The following is a 25,230-nucleotide window of genomic DNA, read 5'->3' on the forward strand; positions in this document are numbered from 1 at the left end:
ACTGAATGGCTGCCTCCATTTACAATAAGAGTATCTGTAGAACTACCTGCAACATGGGAAACTGCCTTATACTGAGTCAGACCATTGGCCCATCTAGTTCAGTGCTGTCTATCTTGACTGGCATCAGCTCTCCTGGGTTTCAGGCAGGGACCTCTCTCAGCCCCACCTGGAGATTGAACCAGAGACCTTCTGCATGCAAAGCAGATGCTCTATCTGAGCTACAGTTGATCCCCAAACTGGAATTGCAGTTTGAAGCCCCCAGTTCCTTTTTCTGTAAAACACAAACAAATTGGGTCCTCTGTGCAAGGTGTCACAGAGTAGTCTCTCTCTCTCTCTCTCTCTCTCTCTCTCTCTCACACACACACACACACACACACCCCTATCTATCATCTATAAATATCTATCTATCTATCTATCTATCTATCTATCTATCATCTTCCACACAACAGCAACATTGCATGGTACACCACTTTGCTTGGAAGTAGGGTAAATAAACCAAGGCTAGTCAGACTAGTTTAGCCTGTTGCATTGGATTATAATTGCAACTCCATAATAGTAATTACTATGTATCAGCAAAATATGGTATGCAACTTCCTTAACTGGATTTAGGAGCACACATGAATTACGTTTTGTGACAGCTATGCAGGATATTGGCATGCCATATCTAGCAACAGTGGCTGTTAACATAACCCTTATTGTGTCAGTTAATTACCTTGAAGCAGGTTGGGATGCCCTGTCCTTATTGACTCAGTGAACCGATCAGAGGCTTGGACTCCAGTCCCAACATGCACACACAGAAGGTATTTCTGCATGCTCATGAGAGGGTTGCAGATTCCCCCCCTCTGCAAATGCAGTCTCATAATGCCCCACCCTCCAAAGCCACTGGATCATTCTCCAACCTTCAGGAGAGAATTTTTAAGGGTGTATTGTGTTGCTGCAATGAAGAGTGCAAACAAGGCCCCCTTCTGTGAGCCAAAGCAACCTCACTCTACTTTTAGGTCCAAATCATTATGAGCATCACTGTAAAATTAGGTGCAATCTTGGGCTAGTAACTGAATGTCTATTTTCTAAAACAAAGGTGTTATTTTTTTCTTGCAGTGGCTGTTAACTGCAAAGCAATTTTCAGCTATAGGCACACTTATGAAAAATGTAGACAAACTTGATTCTTGATTTGTGGGAGGTAGGAAGCCACAAATTATTTCCAAACATGACTTATAGGAAAAGGCTGATAAACAAAGGAAGCACATTTGTACATGTAAGAGGCAAGGATAATTTTACTCAGTGGCCACCTGAAAGAAACTTGTTTCTGTTTGAAAAATACTGAACATTCTACTTTGTCAGGTTCTCTCTCCCTTGTAATTTCAGTCAGCGCTAGCAGGATAGCAGAAAGCTGCTAGAGGAATCCAAATATTGTCAAAATGGTTGTGTTTCCAAGTTAGAATTAAATGCCTAACCAAATTGCTCTCTTTCTCTAGATGGCTAGATAGATAGATAGATCTCCATTCAATTCATTATTGTTGTTTAGTCGTTTAGTTGTGTCCAACTCTTCGTGACCCCATGGACCAGAGCACGCCAGGCACTCCTGTCTTCCACTGCCTCCTGCAGTTTGGTCAGACTCATGTTGGTAGCTTCGAGAACACTGTCCAACCATCTTGTCCCCTTCTCCTTGTACCCTCCATCTTTCCCAGCACCAGGGTCTTTTCCAGGGAGTCTTCTCTTCTCATGAGGTGGCCAAAATATTGGAGCCTCAGCTTCAGGATCTGTCCTTCCAGTGAGCACTCAGGCCTGATTTCCTTAAGAATGGATAGGTTTGATCTTCTTGCAGTCCATGGGACTCTCAAGAGTCTCCTCCAGCACCATAATTCAAAAGCATCAATTCTTCGGCGATCAGCCTTCTTTATGGTCCAGCTCTCACTTCCATACATTACTACTGGGAAAACCATAGCTTTAACTAAACGGACCTTTGTCGGCAAGGTGATGTCTCTGCTTTTTAAGATGCTGTCTAGGTTTGTCATTGCTTTTCTCCCAAGAAGCAGGCGTATTCTAATTTTGTGACTGCTGTCACTATCTGCAGTGATCATGGAACCCAAGAAAGTAAAATCTCTCACTGCCTCCATTTCTTCCCCTTCTATTTGCCAGGAGGTGATGGGACCAGTGGCCATGATCTTAGTTTTTTTGATGTTGAGCTTCAGACCATATTTTGCGCTCTCCTGTTTCATCCTCATTAAAAAGTTCTTTAATTCCTCCTCACTTTCTGCCATCAAGGTTGTCTCATCAGCATATCTGAGGTTGTTGATATTTCTTCCGGCAATCTTAATTCCGGTTTGGGATTCATCCAGTCCAGCCTTTCGCATGATGAATTCCATGTCATGGATCTCTCTTTGGTGGACTAGGGAGGATTGACTGGCAGTCTCTCTACACAGAGTCTACTGCTTACCTTTACCTTACCTACTGGCAAGTGAAGGCATTTTCATCTCCTGTTGCTAATACTGACTGACATTTACACTTTTGTTTATGTTGTTTTAGCCCAGGGAAGAACTTCAGGCCAAGCTCCTTTATCTGGGCCTCGAAACTCTCCCCAAGACACACCCTTCCCTGGCCCTGCTTCACTCTGCATTGGTTTCTGCCCGGCTGGAATGCGTTCTTACACCTCTGTCCTCTGTCCAGATAAGTACGTGTGCATTTAGAAACTAGCTGACTGTGACCCTTTGTAACATTTACCTCCATTCATCAATCCACTTTTGCTTCCAGACCCGTTCACTTGCACACAAGCCCCAAAATGTTGGCCAAAAGCATATGATGCCATTCGGCTAAAAATGGTTTCCCAACCTTGCTTTAGCCTTTGGATGCTACACTTACTCAAAGACCCAAATTAAATAAAAACAATTAATTTATTTAGAGCATTTGTACCCCCCTCTTCAGCTAAAAATGTTCACAGAGTGGCTTACATATAATCAATGAAAACAAGACAGTCCTTGCCTGCAGGCTTACAATCTCAAAGCACAAGGGGCAAGGGAGAAAAGACAAAAAAGCAACTCGGGTGCCAATTTTTAAAGATTAGTTTTCACAATGACCAGCTGGCCTAGAAACAGCTCAGGGGCAGGAGGCACCTGATGGAGCTGGTCTTTTGGCTGGTTGATGGAATGAGCCCTGCTTCCTACCTCTCCCACTGTGGCAGCCTGGTAGAATGGCTGCTGCCTGGTGGTAGTTGAGGGAGAGGAGGCCTAATGGAGTAGACATGTATAGGACTGTACTGTTGCAGTGGTAACAGCTTGAATTGTACTTTCTACTTACTATATTTCATATTGTGTGTCCCAGACTATATTTTAAAGAAAAGCTAATTACCGGTACTAATTAGGTTTGAAAACAGGCCCGCTTTTGTCATTCTCATGAATGAAGGAGAATGTGTATATTTATGAAATTCTTAAAGGTTTAATAAACATGGTTGCACTAGACACCTATTTATAGTCAGCATATGCCAATTTCAGTTCCCTTTACTCAGCCTGATTTGCAGATAAATACAGAACGTAACTTGCAGTGGTCCAAGTGGTTAATCAGTAAACAATGGTACTGGCCAATGGTAAAGTAAGTCCATAAATTATCCACGGTACAAAAAGTGCCACAACATATAATATTGCCTCAAAACATTTATTTCAGGAAAATGAACATATATACATATTTAATACCTGAGAGGTAAAGACAAGATTGAATTCACTGATCAGAGCAGGCAGATAAGATGGCAAACAATAGCACAATAGCTCTGTAACTCACTTATGTACATTGTAACATCCCTCAAGGTTATTTACAAAATAATCCAGAATCTATGCACGGACTGAGCACATGTTGCCGCTCATAACGAGAGCCTGTTTGATTCTGAAGGTGGCACTGATGGCATATATTTAAGGCATAACACTGCAAAGTGATGATATACAGGTGAATCTGTCCTGCTGGTTAGGTTATGTTTGCATAATGCACAAAAGCAGCAGCTCTTTTATCAGCTCAGTCTTCAAAGTAAAACTGACTGGTAAGGATTTAAAAACACCAAAAGATGAATTTGAAGAATCTCCTCTCCACCACACTGATGAGGAAAGATGATAAACATGGAGAAAGGACATGTGCCGCAAGCTCAAGTCAACACTGAGCAACAAGAGCGATTGATCCTACTCTGAAACTTACCTGCAGAAAGCAGAAACATTGAAATATCTCCTTTCCCATTCATTATGGTTTACAATACTTTAGCAATAGGCAATATGCTGTACAAGATGAAAGCATGCTATGGAGACAAATACATTTATACAGATGTGACCACACAGGCTAGACATATCTCCAGTTCTAGCTCTACAATCACAAGCACAATGTTGAGACAGTCATGGAATCTATCAGGTATAAGCATGTGAGAGTCTGCAAGCGAGCAGCTAAGAAGAACACACAATAAACTGCAGAGCACTATAAATGAAGACAGGACTTGGCTAGGTTCCTATACAATCACTTTGTAATTTATTTGTCTTCAAGTCTGTTTGGTGAATGCTTTCCTTAAGTACTCAGCATGGAGACAAGGTGTTCAATAAAGTACACAAACAAGATTCCATGCAGCACCCATCTGAAGTCTCAAGGGGGGGAAATCTAGAAACAGCAGCATTTTACTATCAATACCTCGCAAAGAGTAAATTTTGAAATACTTAGCATGAAGTTCCAAAGGATGCTGCTTTTGGAAGAGTCATCATTCTAGATCATTTCAGTACTATGTAAACATGTATAGATGGGGCATGATTTCTTCCCCATGCAAGAGCAATGCCTGCACACAGAGGAGTCTCCAAGGGATTTAACAGATATCTTGCCCCCCCGACCCTCAACATGCATGCAAAGACAAGCAATTACAAGGAATTTGAGGTCTGTACATGCCACCTCTGCTCAGTGAAGGAACATGAGCTCAGATTCCTTGACTGAGTTGGGGAGGGAGAGGGAAAAGAGGAATGGATGGAAATACACGAGGCATTCAAGGACCTCCATAATGGTATGGCATGCTAGACAGGGTGCTAAATGTAAGATTCTGTTATACATTATGGGATCTCTCTGTGTGCAGCCACTGCACTCACACATGTAGGGTTTTAGAAAATACATTTACAGGTAACTGTGCATTACTTTCTATATTTGTTGATGTATTAAAGACAAGTAATTTTGGTAAACAGTAGTTAAATGGAACCAAAATACTGTTTAGAGTAATAATTAAATCAAATTAAGAACGGGAGTGCCTAAATCAGGCCTAGGCAAACTACGGCCCTCCAGATGTTTGGGACTACAATTTCCATAATCCCTAGCTAACAGGACCAGTGGTGAGGGATGATTGGAATTGTGGTCCCAAACATCTGGAGGGCCAGAGTTTGCCTATGCGTGGCATAAATTTTTCATGACAATTTATCTTGGGCATTATTTGCTTGAAAGTAAATAAACTTCTAAGAAAATAAGTCTGTTCGGACTATTTTGCTGCATTTCCTATAAAAGTCTGACTTTTAAAGAAATGTACTTACACTGGAAAAGCCAAAAGTGATCAAATTGTCCTATCCAACTGAGATTTCAGAAAGCAAGGATAACCCTGAGAAAGCATTTGCTTAGGACTACAGCTGCACGAGTACTCCTCTGTAGGATTAAGCAGGGCAAACCTTAGCCTGCAGAGGGAGTCATTTCAGCAGCTATGCACAAAGCACAGTCTCTATAATATAGCAAAAGGCTGGAATGATACCCAAATGGAGACATGAGGGAATTAAAGAACAGCTTGTAAAATAAGCACACTCCTTCCTGCAGTGCAGTTTACCAGCTTCAGAGATCAACTATTCAAAGGCAGCTGTTTTGTGGATTGAGAAGCATCATCTGGCATTCCTTCTTGCCTCACCTCAATAGATTCTCTGCTGATTGTTAAGAGTTTTCTCAACTCTTTATTTTCAAGCTAGAAAACCAATAAAAACTGTTTCAAACATATGAGCAAAGCAGTGACAGTTATATAAGTGCTAATATAAGATAGTACTAAATCCAGGCCCTTGGCAAATGTAAATAAACAAATAAATATTGGTCTCATTTATTAGACAAAAAAGCAAGAGAAAATGTTAATGATTTACATATCCATTTCTATCAGCACTTTCACAAGTTGTGTTGTACTAAACCTATGTTGGCCAAGTTGACTGATAATTGCCAGCTTAGTGATCTAACATCCATTTTAAGAACTGCTCAAACTTCTATTCTGGACACAGCCTGGGGCTTATATGTATTTCTTCTCTGTTGCCATGACAAGAACCTAGCAAGCATACACACAGCTTCCTGGCCTAGTTATTTATTGACCACCAACCTTGAATGTCCTTTAAATGGTCTGCAAGAATTTTTCAAGAGAGTCAAGATCACCCCATGGGTGCCAAGTAGCCACCTTATTATTCCTGGTTCTGTCTAAATTGTTCAATGCTTTAGTGTTTAGACCAAAGCAAACTGTTAACATAAGACTCTCTCAGTGGCTTTTTATAAGCTTGCCACTTAAGATATTGATTGGTCCAGTTTACCAGGAGAGGGGAACACACACATTCTGTCCAATCCTGAATGTTTTCCTAAAGAGCAGGGCTCTAATCCCTATCTCCTGTGGAAGCTGTTTTCCCATAGCAAAAGGATGCATATGGCCAGACTATACTATGACTGACAGATCCTTTGTTTGGAGATTGGTTTCCTGGTTTGGATGTCATGATTATCTCTCATTAAGAGTGACAAACAGGGACAACTGCTCATAGAGAAATCCAGGACTTCAATTGTTGTACTAATTTAGCAGCAGCATGCTTCTTCAAACCAAGGCCAACTTGTCTGGAGAATGAAGTTTTTAAAAATACACTAAAATGATGCCAATACAAAAGTTATCCAGTATTGTTATCCTCATATTGGTGAACTGACACAGATAAAATTTCACAACAATGCTGTACCTTCATATTTAAGATTCCCTTAAAGGCACCTAGAAAAAAAATTCTAGCAACCATTTGGAGTGGCTACAGTGATTGATCCTGGTTTGGTCTTTTTTTTTTTAATGGAGGCTAATAACCCTCTTGCTTTGTTCAAGTTTCCTACACATAAATGCAGAGAAATCCCAATGACCTGGCGTGCTGTGGGGTGGAGGGGAGCTGTGAACCCACTATGGATCATCTGAAGCCCTGGAATGGAGGAGTTGAATTTAGACCCTTTGGGGGATTCATGGGGCTTTGGTCCAGCACATCAAAAGCCACAGATACTCCAAGCAAAAACATCCTGTTTCAGAACTTTCTGTTGGCTATCTAGGCAGAACCACTGGTGGCAGCTCTCCATCTGACTAGGTGACCCTAGGGCCATCTGGCAACACTCCTCCTTGCCAATGGAAAGGTACCATCCAACCACGCTCCTCCCACAATAAACTGTATTGAGGTGTCATCAGGACTGTGGTGATACCAAGCTCCATTTCTCTGTAACATTTGAATTGGGAGTGGTTGCGTAGGCCCCAGACCACAGTCTGGGTGCAGTGATGGGCTGGATGAGGGTTCATAAACTGAGTTTGAATCCTGTTTTGTGGAATAACATCCCTATTGGCCTATAACAGGCACCCATTATTTATACCCCCTTCATGGATCACTGCCTTGTCGTGGCGAAGGGGCTTGAATAACTCAGGGAGGCTATGGACAGGTCATAGTGGAGAGTTTTGACCAAAAGTGATCCACCTGGAGGAACTGGCAAGCCACTCCAGTATCCCTGCCAAGAAAACTCCATGGACAAAGACAACAGGCATATAAAAGTTATGACGCTGGAAGATGAGCCCCTCAGGTCGGAAGGCATCCAACATGCTACTGAGGAAGAACGGAGGACAAGTACAAGTAGATTCAGAGCTGATGAAGCGGCTGGGCCAAAGCCGAAAGGTCGCTCAGTTGCGGATATGCCTGGAAGCGAAAGGAAAGTCCAATGCTGTAAAGAAAAATATTGCATAGGAACCTGGAATGTAAGAACCATGAACCTTGGTAAGCTGGATGTGGTCAAAAATGAGATGGCAAGAATAAACATTGACATCCTGGGCATCAGTGAACTAAAATGGACGGCAATGGGCGAATTCAGTTCGGATGACTATCATATCTACTACTGTGGGCAGGAATCCTGTAAAAGAAATGGAGTGGCCCTCATAGTCAATCTCAAAAATGATAGAATGATAAAAAGATAGAATGAGTACGGCAAGGCTGTATATTGTCTCCCTGCTTATTTAACTTATATGCAGAATTCATCATGCGAAGGGCTGGTCTGGATGAATCCCAAGCCGGAATTAAGATTGCCGGAAGAAATATCAACAACCTCAGATATGCTGATGACACAACCTTGATGGCAGAAAGTGAGGAGGAATTAAAGAACCTTTTAATGAGGGTGAAAGAGGAGAGCGCAAAATATGGTCTGAAGCTCAACATCAAAAAAACTAAGATCATGGCCACTGGTCCCATCACCTCCTGGCAAATAGAAGGGGAAGAAATGGAGGCAGTGAGAGATTTTACTTTCTTGGGTTCCATGATCACTGCAGATGGTGACAGCAGTCACGAAATTAGAAGATGCCTGCTTCTTGGGAGAAAAGCAATGACAAACCTAGACAGCATCTTAAAAAGCAGAGGCATCACCTTGCCGACAAAGGTCGGTATAGTTAAAGCTATGGTTTTCCCAGTAGTAATGTATGGAAGTGAGAGCTGGACCATAAAGAAGGCTGATCGCCGAAGAATTGATGCTTTTGAATTATGGTGCTGGAGGAGACTCTTGAGAGTCCCATGGACTGCAAGAAGATCAAACCTATCCATTCTTAAGGAAATCAGGCCTGAGTGCTGACTGGTAGGACAGATCCTGAAGCTGAGGCTCCAATACTTTGGCCACCTCATGAGAAGAGAGGACTCCCTGGAAAAGACCCTGATGTTGGGAAAGATGGAGGGTACAAGGAGAAGGGGACGACAGAGGATGAGATGGTTGGACAGTGTTCTCAAAGTTACCAACATGAGTCTGACCAAACTGCAGGAGGCAGTGGAAGACAGGAGTGCCTGGTGTGCTCTGGTCCATGGGGGTCACGAAGAGTCGGAGACGACTAAACGACTAAACAACAACAAATTATTCGTACTTTCTAGAAACTGAGGATAGTTTTTTTTTTAACAAGCTTTTCCAGCTGGATGAAAAGGTTTCTGTTTTAGATGTTTATTTTGCATTATTTTTAAACCTATCTTTAGTTGTTTTTGTTCAGCTTTTAAAACTAGTTTAGCTGTTTTTATTGTATGTATGTAAACTACCTTCGGACTCATGTAAAAAGAAGTGCATAAAATACTAATAATTTTTAGAGGTGCTGAAACATTACCACTACTGGCACTTGCCTGAGGAGCTTGGAGTCATGGCAGTTCCTTAAGGAGGGAATTGAAAGGAAAATAAAATGAACCATAAGTTTCATTTTATTTCCTTTTCAGTGTCCACATTCAGTGCCATTCTACTCTCACATGTTCCCTCTGTAACTGACTTTCAAAGGGGAGGGATAAGCTAAGATTCTCATTATCCACCTCAACTGCTGTTTCTTGACCATGTGAGAAAGCTTCAGTGGTTGCATGGTACTCCTTGCTGTACCTAGTAGTAAGGTTCTATTGAATGCTGTATCCCCAAATTAACCTGCTTAATTGCTAACTTGAAATTGTATTTTCATACTATGCAGCGTTATCCTTTTCCCTCCAGTAAATTCATGTGTCTCATATCAGAGTGAAGCAACAGAATTTTTAGTATTCAAGCCTGACTCCAAGAGTTGCGGCTTCTTAACTTGCAGTTTCAAGGGCTTTGATATGGAGCAGCATTCTGCAGGTGCAGATTCTACTTTCATGATGCTCAGCTGCCAGCTTTTCTATCTCATCAGCTGTACCAAGACTACAGCAGGACTTCAAGGCAGGCATTAGCTTTTAACAAAGCAGCAATCAGCTCTAGGCTTAGAGGCTGAAAGAACCCTTTGACAATGTAAGGCACAAGCCTCCCCGTTTTCTATCCCCAACTACAGTTGTTCAGCATCTTACCTCTAACTGTGCTAGCTTTTCTTGTGTTTTATAATACTGGTCATTGTCCACATGAACAGCTTTTCTTATTACGTCTCCCATCTCACAGATCCTGTCGATTTGACTCTCAATTTCCTGTAAGCAGATATCAAAGCAAAATTATAAACTAATAAAAAGAAAAACAAGTTATATCAGATATTTCCAAAGAAAAGTCAAAGATCACGGAACCAAAGATCTTCACCCTTCCCTCACCGGACCTAGTGCTGTTATACTGTACCTCTGAGCTTCTGCCTGAACTTTGCTCTACTGTGCCTTCTGTCATATTCCCATGTTGGTTCCCTTAACTGGCTGTGTGGTAAAACCAAAGTCTTATTTGCTGTCACAAACAGAGGAGAGGGATTGTTACAGAATGTGGCAGGAGCTACTGGAACTGCATGTTCTCCTACTATCCCAGGAGGTTTAAGAGGGAAGGTCAGATCTTCAGGTTGCAATCTGACAGAACTAATTACAACATACTGGCTGCTTTAAGGTAGTGGTGGTGATGAGAATCTCTTGGATCTTATAACTGGTTTGTATTTTTGCAAGCAGTACAAAAACGAATTAAAGGTATCTCATGACGTGGGTGGCACTGTGGGGGATGCGGGTGGCGCTGTGGTCTAAACACAGAGCCTAGGGCTTGCTGATCAGAAGGCTGGCAGTTCGAATCCTCACGACGGGGTGAGCTCCCATTGCTCGTTCCCTGCTCTTGCCAACCTAGCAGTTCAAAAGCACATCAAATTGCAAGCAGATAAATAGGTACCACTCCAGCGGGAAGGTAAACAGCGTTTCCGTGTGCTGCTCTGGTTCGCCAGAAGCGGCTTAGTCATGCTGGCCACATGACCCGGAAGCTGTACACTGGCTCCCTTGGCCAATAAAGCGAGATGAGCGCCACAACCCCAGAGTCGTTCGCGACTGGACCTAATGGTCAGGGGTCCCTTTACCTTTACCAAGACATTTTACAATACTGAAGTCACAAAGAACTGTGTGCGCGCGCACACACACACACACATGCACGCACACACACACACACACGCGCACACACATATGAGATACCAGGTAATTTTCTTTATAAGAATTCTAAAGAAGGTACCTTGTGGCTGAGTTGCAACACTTTATTTTACAAAGAGAAGGGACATGTGAGCTGTGAGCACTATTGGAAGGAAGATGTTTCAGAGAACAAGCTCTTGAGGAAAATGTAAAAGAGGCAAGAAAAAAACACCATTGGAACAGAGCACAACACCTAAGCCACTCATCTTTATTCCTATTGGAAACTTATTCTTTTTATTCCAGAAAGAAGATAATAGAATAATTCCTTACTGCAGACTGAGCTTGATGCACTTTCAAAATTGGCTGAGCATCCACATCTTTTCTTTTCATCATCAGCTGTAACATGTGTTTCCTATATTTGCTCATAATAAGTTCCAAAGCATCCTGGTGTTCTTCCAAAGAAACCCACAGTTCTGAGAAATATAACACAAATTCCATGCAAATACTAGTAAGAAACTCCACATTTTAAGGTCACATTAAGGCTGTACAACTTCCCTGTGCATCCTACCTCTCCATCCTCTATACATACAATAATTTTCAAATCCTTACATTTTCTTAGCCCACTGGTGCCTTATGAACACGATTTCTCACTCTTATAATAATAATTATGTCCACCCAAGATGGCGGGCGTGAGCGGCCAGCAGCAGCACCCCTTCTGACCGTGCGGCGGCACAGCAAGTTTTAAGGCTGCAGCGCACGAACAGCAGCACAGGGGCTGTGCTGCTGTTCACGTGCTGCAGCCTTAAATATTGCCGTGCGCCGGCGGCGCCGATTGCTGGGGCAGGGCACCGCCACGAGTGTCACCCCCCAGGGCGGTACCCCGGGCGGCCCCCCCGCCCCTTGCTCCGCCCCTGGTTCAGAATGGCAGTCTTGGGAAATCCTACTGTTGCTATCATGCTCTCAAGAGCCGATCCATCTGACATACATTAATGGCCAGTACACAAAGGCTGTAAACTGCATTTCAAATAATTTAGTTGTTAATTCAGCCCAAACATGTACAACTTAAATTTTTAGATTAGTTACAATTTGCAGAAACCATAAATTAGAATATATTGGAACTTTTACTGGCACCAGCACCCTGAAGTTTTCTAAATTTTTAGAAGAAAAACTCATCAATTCATAAGTTTAAGGTACAGTAATAGATTATAAACATCCATACTGCCATGCTATACAGGTTCAGACTGTATTTTGGAGGCAGTGGGGAAAGTGATCAGGTTAAAGAATGGAAACGGGTGCCAGTTTTAGAAAAAGGACTGTAGGTAAAATGTGTGCACACCACAGAAATAGTAGAATTTTATTATCAAGCTTTAAAGACAACTTTCACCAAGAATGCAATTGCATAAGGAACCAGTACTGAGAATACTATTTGGGCGGTATTCAGCTACATTTTTGTGCTACAGCAAGGGGATTTCTTTCCTCTCTTCCTCCTGTGCTTCACCTTAGTAGTATGTACAACCTTGTTGAATACAACAGGGAAACCACGCTAGAAATATTAAGAGCAATCTTAAGCAGTGTGTAGACACTGTGTCTGCCTTATCTACTCTAGCCTGTGCAACATAGCTATTTGTCCCTATACTCATCAGGTGCCGCACACCACTTTGTACGAAGAAATTAGATCAGTAGTCACAGTTATTAAGACATTAGTCCCACACAAGTCAATGGAACTTAAAGTATGTATGTTTAGGATTAGGGTGCTTGTGAAATGAGCTACCATATCCAAGGACTAATCCTGTTTAGACCTGTGACTAGACCACACAGACATGGGTGCTCTTTACATCCTTCAGTTCAAGACACCCATCAGTGGTGCAGGCTTGCATTATGTTCTGGTTAACCCTTGCAGCCAAACAAGTCACTTGAGGGCTCATAGTTACCTCACTAACACAATGCTCACCTCTGTTTTCCTGCTGCAAGTCTCTGATCTGAGTGTTCTCCTGAGATAGCAGAATATGAGGTTTGTATTTAGACATGTCCTTCAGCTCAGCTCCGTCCTCTTGATACTTGTAAAGGAAAGATGGTCCATGTGAACCCAGAGCAGTCTAATAATATCCATACAACATTCCACTCACCCCGACCCACATTTTCATGCTGACACTGTTGTGTCCGTACTCACCTTGTGCGAAAGAGGTGTGCCAGCCTCCTTCATGGACACAACCCGCTTGTGCAACATGGTGGACTGGTCAATGAGAGACTCAGCTGCGTTGTCGTGGTCTTTCAGTCTTTCCAGCAGGGTCCTAGCATCGGTCAGGATCTTCTCTATAGTACAGGCCATTGTCAGAGAACTGAAAGGAGAACGGATCAGGTTAAGATTCAAAAGCTATCAAGGCCAGGCTCAGAGTATATGAGGCTTTGAAATATGTGGTGTAACGGTTAAGAGTGTTGGACCAGGACCTGGGAGAGCAGGGTTCAAATCCCCACTCAGCCATGAAGCTCACTGGATGACCTTGGGCCAGTCCCCATCGCTTAGCCTAACCTACTTCACAGAGTTGTGGAGAGGATGAGGTGAAGAAGTGGAGAAGAGGAGAACCATGTACACCACATAAAAGTGGTATATAAATGTAATAAATAAATATTATGGTGGCATATTTTTTTTGGGGGGGGGATGTCTTCATACGAAAGCGCTAGAGGAGGCTAGGATACAGAACTGGCCACACGACACGGATGCCCCCAGCCCCATTCTCTGTGCCCTAGGAAGGGCAGGCAAGCAAGGTCCGGTTTTACTGGCCTCCCAGGGAGGCAGCACCTTCCCAGTCCGACATGGAGTGAATGGGAGAAAAGAGGCAACATAGCATTGCGACCCCGGCCCGAAGCAGCCCTTCGCCCTTCCCAGGAGGCGACCCCCGTTCCGCGCTCACCTACTTACCCCCTCCGGCCGCGTCTCCCGCTCCGGCTTCCCTCCCTCCGGCCGTCAGCGAAGAGGGTCCCGGCTCCGAGGCACACTAGGGGGCGCAGAGGTCACAGGTTCCGCGCTCCGGCCGCCGCCGCCGCTTCCGGTATGAAGTTTCCTTCCTCTCCGAGTCAAGGGAAATTCATAGCTCTCCGAAGAAACTTCCGGTTTCCGGTTGCAGGCGGCGGGCGCTTCGCCGAGGCTCCCTTTTGGGTTGCGGAAATCCAACAGGTGGAGCCTTCCTGTTCCTTTGGCGGAGCAGCGACCGGGGAAGGCTGCGCCTGCTGCATCTCTGTGGCCTGCAGCCTCGTAAGGGCCCCGGCGGTTCCGCCAGCAGGAGCCAAACGCTCAAGATCAGTTGTCAGGCGCAGCCTCGTGTAAACGTAGCTTCAGAGCTCCGTGTCAAGTTCTGGTGCAGGCATCGGTCGCACGCGACCACGTCCGTGGGTTTGATTTCGTTATTCACGGCCGCAGTCCTGTACCTACTTGCCATGTAGGACTTGGTTCTGAGTAGACATGCATAGGGATTGCTCTGTAAGCTAGAATCCTCTGCTCATCGAGGGGATAGGGGAGACCACATTGGAGTCAGTGGATTACTTTTGAGTAGGCACGTGTAGGCTTGTGCTGCTCTTTAAAATCAGTTCAAAATGCAGCGCTTTACAATTCCATTTGTTTTAGCAAGCCATTACCCAGCCACCTTTTCCATCTGCCTTCCTTCCTTCTAGCTGTCCGTTTACAATCCCTTTTCTGCCTCTGTGTCAAATCTGCAGCATGAAATGTTGCTTTAAATTCTGCTGGTTGGAGTCCTTCAAACTGCGGAGCAGAAGTAGAGAAAAGAAGCAGGACTAGTCCCATCAACTCTGCTGAGAGGGTAGCTTTTTTGTGGGTTAAACCACAGAGCCTAGGGCTTGCCGATCAGAAGGTTGGCGGTTCGAATCCCCGCTAAGGGGTGAGCTCCCGTTGCTCGGTCCCTGCTCCTGCCTACCTAGCAGTTCGATAGCACATCAAAGTGCAAGTAGATAAATAGGTACTGCTCCGGCGGGAAGGTAAACGTCATTTCCATGCGCTGCTCTGGTTCGTCAGAAGCAGCTTAGTCATGCTGGCCACAAGACCCCAGTCGTCCGCGATTGTACCTAATGGTCAGGGGTCCCTTTACCTTTACCTTAACTGCCATCTAGTGACAGTCATTGCATTAGGCTACCTGCTCCGTTTTCATTCCAGCAAGTCCTTATAAGAATTGTAGCTAGTGCCCAAGCTTTCTGTTTTCCTCCACCCTCATTTCCTTATCCTTGCGTGCCCCAATGCTGATTTCATAGCGTGTCAGCCAACTGCCTCCCCCATTACTCTTTACCATCCAGGATTGGGGAACATCATGCATGGGGTGCACTATCTGGCCCTTGGAATTCTCCCCAGACTATATCTCTTACAGGCCCTGCTTCAAACTTTCAAGTATTTTTTGCTTGATTGGAATTTCTCTTGCTTGTCTGGATGGACAAGAGGGAGGGTGATGTTCTGCCCACTTTTGCTGCTAGGGCTGCTTACCACTGGCACATGGCTCTCTGCAGAATGGCCAGGAGACTACAGCTGTCTGGCTGAAGAGATTCCCCACCCTAACCTAGCCTGATAAAAGAACTTGAAAGCTTGCACATTATTTTGGTTGCCTGAAGGTGTTATCCTAATATGTTTTTTTGCATTTTGATCTTGTCTTTTAACTTGGCAAACCTGAGAACAGTAACTATATTACTTATTATCTGAAAGTTGTTCCAAGATCATTTTTAAAAGTGCATTGTAAAAAAATCTTTAAATAATTAATACTTGGTTTGAGGAGACAGTAGTACCGAATTTCCCAAAGTCTGATTCTAGCAAACCTGTATTTACAATAAATAAATAAATAAATAAAATAAAAATCAATTGGATTGACAAATGGAATCCTTGCTTTTAACTTCTCCTGCTGGTATATCTTCCTAGCCCTAATGTTTTCTTTAAAAACAACCACCCAGAATTCAGTCCCAAAATACAAGGACAGAGCAAATTAGCTTTTTTAGGCAGTGGTCATGTTGCCAAGGGGATGTGCTGCTTTACGGACGGGGCAGCTCCACAAGCCGCCGCTCGCTCAGCAGTTCGCTCGGTTGCCACAGAAGCAGCGGTGCCGACTCGGAAGCACTGTGCATGCCTGGAATTTCCGGGCATGTGCAGTGCATCCTGCCCGGCGCTGCTGCTCCTGCGGTGACTGAGCGAACCGCCGAGCAAGCCGCGGCTTGTGGGGCTGCCCTGGCCATCCGTGGAGCAGCACAGACAGGGTGCCGGGCGACAGGGAGTGGTGGGAGGGGCCGCCAAGTGTCACCCCCTCCCCTGGAACCCAGGGCAGAGCGCCCCCTACGCCCCACCCTTCCTACGCCACTGGATATGGTGCAAATAGTTAAATTAAAAACTGTTCAACAATGCAATCCTAGCCATGTCTACTCAGAAATAAGTCCTATTGAATTCAGTGGCCTGACAAGTATATACAGAATTCAACTTAAGCCCCATGCTAATTTCTGTAACGTCTGGAGCAGTGGTGGTGATGAGACTGCTCTAGCAAACGTTGGCAGTATTGCTTATGTTCCTTCTCTAACGTGGATGTTTGTGTGTGCCCCCCCCTCCCCGGTATTTATATTAGTGTGGCCTACTCATGGAAGTAGAGAGCAAAATGATATGAGGAATGTTGCATTTAAATCACTATCATGCCAAGAAACTAGAATTTGGCAAATTAATGATCTCTGTAAACAAAGGCTTTTATAAACAAAATCCCACTGTGCAGTGTTGTCATTTGCAGTTGCATCTAAGGACTGATATGGCAAGAAGAGGGCCCTGAAATCTGTCCACTGTTAAGAGATTGTGTACAAATATTTTGTGTTTTCTGAATGACTTTCCAGGGTCAAAAAATGTATTTTCTAAACAATCAGATGTTTCTCAGAAAACAATTTTAAGAGCTTCCCACCCCTGACCATTAAAGGAATTCACTGCAGATTTTGTTACTTTGAAGATTAGAGTAAAAACATATCCTATTAGCTGTGAGTTGTTTGCTTCTTATCCTCAAAACTTGTTTTGGAGCAGTTTTGTGTTAAGAAGGGGAGGTAACTCAAGGAAGGTTAGTTGTGATGTGAAAATCAGGAACTGGCTGAACAGTTGTGCATCCTGGAATTGCAACTAGGAAAGAGTTTTAGCTCAGTGGCAGAATGCTTGCTTTACACACAAAAAGGTCCAGGTTCAATCCCAGGTATATAGAGGGACCCCTGCATGGAACCCTGAAGAGCTGCTGCCAGTCAGTGTCAACTGTATTGCGCTAGATGGATATATAGTCTGCTTTCTTTAGTCATAGTTATGTTGACCATTGCAACAGCACCCAAGCTTGCTAAAAAAAAAAACACCTGAGTCTATTCATTCCTGCCCTAGTTCTCAAAGGATTGTGCCTCATTTTCTTGCTACACTGTAAATAGTTGGACTCGTATATTTGCATGGCACATGGATTCCTATCCTTGACCTGACAGGCCCTGGTTATCTATTTAAATACTGCCTTTAAAAGTGTTTAATGAATTCCAGGCTGAGATTTGTCAATATGTCGTCTTATCTAATATTCTTATTTGCTCCTTTTCACAGTAAACAGCCTCTATTCATGTTTTCTTTAAAAAAAAACAAAAACCAGACATTCTGTTACAGAAACTGGAGTCTTTGTTACTTATTTGCTAAGAGAAGGTACTCTTAGTGATAGCTGGTGTCCTTGATTCTTCATTTGACTTTGTTCAATGGAACATTTTTGTAATGACTCAGACCTACTGGCCTTTAAAAATAGTTTTACTGAAAAACATTTATTCAAAGCTTGCTCCAACTTTCTGCAATTAGGATCTTCAGGCTGTTTTTCCAAGAAAGTGTACAACACACCTTCATGATATTTAGTATTGCGATGTTTTTCTCTGATTTAAGGGGACTGAGTCTTAAGTGCTGCCCTTGCATTCAAGAAATGGCTTATGATGCAGAAAAGGCATCTGCTAATATAAGGGGAACCTGTGGCCTTCCAGGCCATGCAGCTATTCTTGGGCTCCAACTCCCATCATCCCTGACCACTTCTTATAGTGGCTGGGACTAATGGGAGTTGGGAGTCCAACATTTCGAGGGCCATAGGTTCCCTACCTCTGCACTAACAGCCCCATGCCAATCAGCTCCTGAGAGTTAGGGGGCCTTCCAGAACCAGTGGTGTCATGGGGAGCTACAAATGGAAGGATAAAAAGGCAAAAATCCCCTACTCCTCTGTGAGCAGATGCCTCCACTGGATCCCTTCTGTGAGTGTAAGAGTACCAGTTAAATCCCACCCACTAATGCTAAAAGTATGGTTTTTCACACCTTACTTTTAAAATCCACTATAGGTTATGAATTCCTGATGTGTAACACACACAGAGACAGAGAGAGCAAGAGAGCAAGCAGTAACTCACACACAATACTTTCGTTTCTCCCACTGCATAACATTGCTGCTTTGGTATTTTAAAAATATTCATGATATAATAGAGCAGCAAGTCTCTGATGCTTACTGGGAAGGTGAGGCAGCAGGCAGGGCAGTGTGGTGCAAAAGCACTATCAGGAGCACAGGATGGAAGTGAGAGCTGGACCATCAAGAAGACTGATCACCAAAGAATTGATGCTTTTGAATTATGGTGCTGGAGGAGACTCTTGAGAGTCCCATGGACTGCAAAAAGATCAAACTTATCCATCCTTAAAGAAATCAGCCCTGAGTTCTCACTGGAAGGACAGATCCTGAAGCTGAGGCTCCAGTACTTTGGCCACCTCATGAGAAGAGAAGACTCCCTAGAAAAGACCCTGATGTTGGGAAATTAATGATGGAGGGCACAAGGAGAAGGGGACGACAGAGGATGAGATAGTTGGACAGTGTTCTTGAAGCGACTAGCATGAGTTTGGCCAAACTGCGGGAGGCAGTGAAAGATAGGCGTGCCTGGTGTGCTCTAGTCCATGGGGTCACGAAGAGTCGGACACGACTGAACAACAAAAAAATGTCACCACCACCTCACCCTGGCAAGCAGCAGTGACTCACCTACTGGGAGGTTCACCCCACCATGTTGTCTGCTGCTGGTTCCCTGCTATGAAAAGTTTAATCTTCTGGTTTCTGCTAAAATCGTATGGAGACTCAATTTCTGCACAGGCAGGTCAGGATCCAGAGAGCTAGAGGTAGATGTGCCAATGGTTAAATTCCACAGCAAAAAGACAAAGCAGGATAAGTCTTTTCAGCAGCATTTCCCAATGGCAAGGTGTTTTTTTTTTTATAAGAATTTATTGGTTTTACAACAAACAACATACAAATATAACACCCACATTAACCCTCCCCCAACTAAAAATAAACAAATACACAAATACCAATAATTCTTCTTCTTATGCTGTAAAAAAAAAAAGTTCTTGGTCGAATCTTGGTACAGACTTCCCCTGCCTTTTCACCTACGGTTCCAATCCCAAATATTACTTTAATAACATCTTATACCATCTTAATCTTAAAAAATCCAAATATCTAAAAATTAAAATCAAAAGCTTCTTTTTAACAAATCTTGTTTCAAATAAACAATATTTTCCCATTCTCAACTTAACATAGGTCGGATCATGTTGTAACTTCATATTAATTCCACACAAGATTCTGGTTCTTATCCCCTTATTTTCAATATAAATCATAACAAATATCTTCATTCACTATAACTGCTGTTAATAACAAAAATTTAGAATACCTCTTTTCTTTCTCTAAAAACTTAAAGTCTTGACACACCGGTTTCAGGTTACTATAATACATTCTTTTCCTTTATACCTTAATATCGTTCACCCTATCCCCCTTCTGTCCATTTTCTTTGGTCGTCTTGCTCCAGAGCTGCTCGAAGTGTCCTTTTTCTTTACATGTCCACAGATCCAGACTAAGTCCACAGTGATCCTTGCATAGAACGTCAGGGTGCGCGCCTTTTCTCCCAGCCTCTCCGGTTCATCATCACATTCTTCTTTTATTTCTAAACATAAACATAAAGTTCTCACCTTCACTCCCAAGCTCTCACCTCGGGAGTTAGATATAACAATTTTCTCCGTCCTGGGTCTGCCACCCCCAAAAGACGATCCATTACTCCGGAGTAGCCATATCTTTTCATCCTGTTGTTCAATCAGCCCCTTCAGTTCTGTGCCAAGGCTCTCCTCCAATACAGCCATTTCCTGTACAGTCTCCTCTGTGGGATATAACTCTTTTAACATATGACAGTTCAGTATTTCCAATTTTCGATTGAGCAGTTCCAGTTTCAATAAAATAATCCTTTCTTCATGGGTCATTTCGCAGTTCATAACCAAGTCAAAAACAAAGCCGAGCATGGCAGAAGCGGGCATAGGTGTCAAATTGCAGTTTCGGTTCTCAGACTTCTCCATCTTGCCAGTAACTTTCCATTCAGTCAAAGTCTTTCACGGCCATTTTCCCTGAATCCAGGGCGCAAGAACCAAAAATTTTAAAAAGAGATACTGTCCACCAGTTTAATCCCCGAAGGGAAATCCATAAGTCTCACTTATCAGATTTTAAATACTTTGTAGCCATCGCTGTAACAGCAGTCTCTTAAGCTGGTTATTTTCTATCTCCCGAAGGGAAAGAGGCAGGCTCCCTTTCCAAATGTCCCCCAGGTCGTCAACAAGGCACAAAAACAGATCCAATCCAATACTCACGACACCGGGATTCTTAAACTCCAACTTTGACAGGTAGAACGTTAACGCACATCGCGGGGGCAACCGCCGCTTCGCGTCCCGGTTGGGGCTTGTCCCCTGAAGCCCGGCTCCGTTTTCCCTTCACCCCCACTCCCCCTTTACAGAGAGAAGGGTTCGGAGCCATAGTGGGCATAGCCGGGGAGCCCAGGGTGCGGGACGCTCTTCCCGCACCCCATCGGAGCCCCGCTTAGCGGTAGCGGGGCTCCAACCCCCGGGACGGGCTGGGTCGCCTCGCAGCCGAGGCAACCCACGACCGCTCCGCCATTGCGTCGCCGCCGGAAGTCCCCAATGGCAAGGTGTTGAATGGCAGGGATTTAGGGCATGGGGGGGGGGGGAGGTCCAGATGACAGTATTCAGTCCAGGACTGAAGCCTTAACTCATAATGCTGTTCCTGGTTTTTCAAGGAACCTTCTGGTGACAGAAGGCAACAAAGACTAGCTGCTGAAGGCCCTGGTTCAAATCAAAACACATCCTCACCCTCTTCCAGTGCATTACAGCCTTTCCCCTTGCATTTCTTTATTGTGTTTATACTACACCTTTTTGACAAGGAGCTCAAGGTGGTTCAACCCTGAGAGGTAGGTTAGGCTAAGAGGTATTGACTGGCTTGGGTTCAGTGTGTAGATTTTCTGTGCTTTTGACTTTCTTGCATGATGTCTGATGGGCCCCAGACTCAGTTACATTGAAGTACATCTCCACAATTGGAAGCTGATCTTTCCTTTTGCATTTTCACAAGACAAAATGTAAGCTGGGTGTCTGCACCAAACGTAGTACACATATTTGGATCTCCTGCGTGTATAAAGCTCACCTGGGAAGACAAGAAACCTTTATCTCAAGATTTGCAAATAAATGTGTTCACTTAAGATCAGGGATGTAGGTTGTATTCACCAAGCACAAAAGTCTTTGTTGTATTGGCATGGTAACATCTGTAAGAAAAGCAACAAGGTGGCAAAAGTAACTTTCACACAAACCAAGCCCTCTGCCTCCAATCCTGATACTGCTAAATTCACACTTGGCAAATATGCAGTGCATGATATTGTCCCCACATAAAGGAGTAGCCTTTCTGACAAAGGAATTGCCCAGCTGCAGAGGATCTGTTGTAGCTTAACACACACCCCATAGGGTTTTTATTTGTGGTTGCTCCAAAGTTTGCAGTGGGGAGGGGGGAATCAGCCTTGCCTGCTTTTCTAACAGCAGTTTGATGCACAGAAATTGGCCTTGACGTGGAAATAAACATTATTAGCTGCTAATGTCTCCATATCAAGCTACTGTTAAACACATACCTACAGTGATCAATTAAAATGTTGATACCCTAGGGCCCCAGTGTTGGAGAGGAGAAGCACATTGCCTTCAAAGGGTCAATAGAGATATTAAGAGGGAGAAAAATTATCAGTGTCAGGGAATTGCTGAGAGAAAGGAGCTTCCATTGCTTGTTTCTTTTAAAAGGCTCACCAGCATTCCTATGCTTAGGGCCCGTCCAGACTTCCCTTTCATTGTGCATTCATGGTGATTTGTGATCATGCTGCTGTCAGGGCAGGGTGGTCACTCACAATCCCACTTTCAATACTATTTGTTTCTGCAAAAGTTTTGGGATGGTCATACTGATTAATTTCCAACCACTGCATGTCCCAAAATGTCCTGCTGAAATTTATGCCCAATGGAAACTTGAGGAAAGACAGGTGGATCTTCTGCAAAAATGTAATGTGTGCATTTATTGAATGACACCATGCTAATCTTGAAGTGTAATTAAATACATATCAAGCAGCTATGCACTAAATTACAAGGGCAGGCGAGCCTAGTTATCACTGTGAAGGCAGCACATGAGGTGGGGGGTTGTTCATTCTTGCGGCTAGGAGCCAAAAGGAAAAAATGTCCCCATTTAACATCCCTAGTCCATTCTGATCTTGGTGGGGGAGTGAAGAGATAAGTCTTCTTTTGATGAATAATTGGGCTCCCCTACCCCTGTAATTATTTAAGGAAAAAACAAGATATGTAGTTGCATGCATAGTTTAGTGACATCTAGTTTGTCGCTTAGTATCTATTGAGAGACGTATCTTAATTTTTTCATCCAGAGCACGTTCTTTGTAAAAGCACCCACACTTTATCTGGCACCTTTGCAGGAAAAAACCAACACCTGTAATCTGTTATAAAAAGCAGCATAAACCCCTAAATTTGTCCATGCAGAATTACTTTATAATCCAAGCAGTCCTTCTAAAATTTGATCATAGTGGTAAAGGAGGCAAATGAAATGATGAGTGCCTTTCACATGGTGCTGTCTTCTTTCTAGTTCTTTTGGCTTCTTATCGTGCTGGCTTTGTGTAAACTGAAGGGAATGTATAAAGTTGACTTCTCCAAGTTTTCTGTGTTTAACTCCAGTTCAATTAAACACTTATGGATGTGTACAAAGTGAAAAATGGGGTTATGAGAGGTTAATGCTTTAATGCTTTTAATAGTTCTTTTAGCCACATGGCTGCATTTTGTCAAATAAAGCACAGAGCTGTCCCAACAGGAAAAGTACAGATAGGAACAAACTAACTGATGCTTCTCCCCCAAAGGGCAACTTGCTACATTTTGGGCAAAAATATGTTAGCTGGTAATGAGCTGAACATATTTAGGAAAGATTTGGTCTCCACATGATTTAAGCCAGGATGATGTTGGCCAGAGAATTTGTACCTTAGACTTCAGCAGGCAAACAGTGGTGCTTAGAAATATTCATGGAGAAAGCGCTATCCTTGGAAACAAATCCAGTCTGGCTTGTTCACACACAACAGTTAACTTCAATCGGGGTCAGGAACCTGTGGCTATTGTTGCAGCCAGACTACAACTCCCATCATCCCTGCCCATTGCCATGCTGTTTGGGGCTTATGGGGCGGTAGTGCAACAACAGGTCCTGAGGACCACAGGTCCCCCATCCCTGATCCAGATACGCCATTTTGCTCCAAAAGCATGCTTGCAAGAGCTTGTTGAGTTTGATGTTCGTTTTTTTAATGTTATCATGTGACTATGGACAGATATGAGATTAGGTATTGGCATTTTCATAGGGTGGTATCCAGCTAAGTTTTACTCTGAATAGACCCACTGAAATTAATAGCCATGTTCAACCATTTCAATAGGTCTGCTCTGAGTATAACTATGGGTGGTATGCAACTAAGTTTTACTCAGAATTGCACCTCCCCAGCATCTACTTTTACTACATCTTCTCTGTGATCCTGAAGGAATTTAATATCATCTAGAATTTTTTGTGTGAAAAGAAATATCCAGTGTTTAAACACAACTTTATATGCTCTCTTAAAAACAAATGAAAATGAAATTTGGCTGCATGTCTCAGCACAGTACCACTCAGGAGCTGGTTTACATCCCTCAGAAGACAGCTTGCATTCTCCTATTTTCCTGGTGTCCTTTGTCTACCCTTTACAACCCTTACAGGAAATCTTTTCTTTCTTAATTGGGGTGGGGAGGTGGGGTGGGAAAGCAGCATACTTATTCTGTAGTGTGAGTCCACCTCTGACCATCAAGACCTCCCACAAAGGGTGCCAGAACTAGAACTCAAATGTTTGTTGTTTTGAGATTTTCCCTACCGCTTTGCCAAGAGCCAAGTGCAATGTGTGGTTTATGGCTGCAGATGATAAATGTGTAAAGACAAAACCCCAGCCTAATTAAATTCTATTTGCTACAGCTAGCTCAGCTTAAGTACAAACACGCCAGCTAAAGTGGTTGCTGGATTAGAGTTGGAAGGCTTGGTTCTCTGCAGCAAAACAACCAAACCAAAGCAGGCCCCTGGATACTAATGTTGACTGAATGCTGCAAATATATAATTCCAGAGCAAACACATACTTAATAACCAGGGTTCCAGTAAGTCTTAAATAACACTCCTTCCCAAATGGCCAGTGAGCTGTATTAACTGTAGGAAGGTAGAGGGTCAAGCTGGTTGTTCTTTCAGCCTCAAGGTATTCTATCCACCTCCACATGGTGTTTCCAGGGGGTTCTTGGTTTGTAACTTGAATGTAAACACTATGCAGGCTAGAATGCTCTTTCGTGCCTCAAATGCTTCTGTTCTGCTACATTTTTCATTAGCAATGATAAGATGTTCCCATAAATAGCATGGCAGAGGAGCCAATGACATGTTATGCATGTTATGGAGCACAGATGCTATTTAAAAAAAAAGAAATGAGAAAAGAAAGTGAAATATACTTGGAGTCAAGTGTGAATTTCATGCTCTTTATTCAGCTCATAGTAGCAATGAATGGATCTTTCCTCAAAATGTCTGCTATATATACATTATTTACACAATGGGCCCCACGTGATTGGCTAATTCCAGGCTACTCCTGTAGGCCAATCAGGTTGCGGATTCACTTCCTCCAGGAGCCCGATTGGCTGCTCTTGCAGGCCAATCAGGTTGCTGATTCACTTCCACCTGGAGCTGGATTGGGTGGCTCCTGCGGACCAATCAGACTGCTGCATTCT

At 43.5% G+C, this 25,230-nt stretch overlaps 1 protein-coding gene across 1 annotated transcript; it reads right to left on the reverse strand.

Moving 5' to 3' along the window:
* Window positions 1-5,376: 5,376 nt before the first annotated feature.
* Window positions 5,377-14,155, reverse strand: SIKE1 (suppressor of IKBKE 1). Its single transcript, XM_033153034.1, has 6 exons — window positions 13,984-14,155; window positions 13,234-13,402; window positions 13,015-13,120; window positions 11,394-11,536; window positions 10,059-10,172; window positions 5,377-5,944 (listed from the first exon to the last, which is right to left on the reverse strand). The coding sequence occupies exons 2-6, from the start codon at window positions 13,390-13,392 to the stop codon at window positions 5,825-5,827; spliced, it is 642 nt and encodes a 213-aa protein (XP_033008925.1). The 5' UTR covers window positions 13,393-13,402; window positions 13,984-14,155; the 3' UTR covers window positions 5,377-5,824.
* Between the last annotated feature and the right edge of the window lie 11,075 nt (window positions 14,156-25,230).

Source organism: Lacerta agilis, chromosome 6, assembly GCF_009819535.1.
Source record: "Lacerta agilis isolate rLacAgi1 chromosome 6, rLacAgi1.pri, whole genome shotgun sequence".
NCBI classification, from domain to species: Eukaryota; Metazoa; Chordata; class Lepidosauria; order Squamata; family Lacertidae; genus Lacerta; species Lacerta agilis.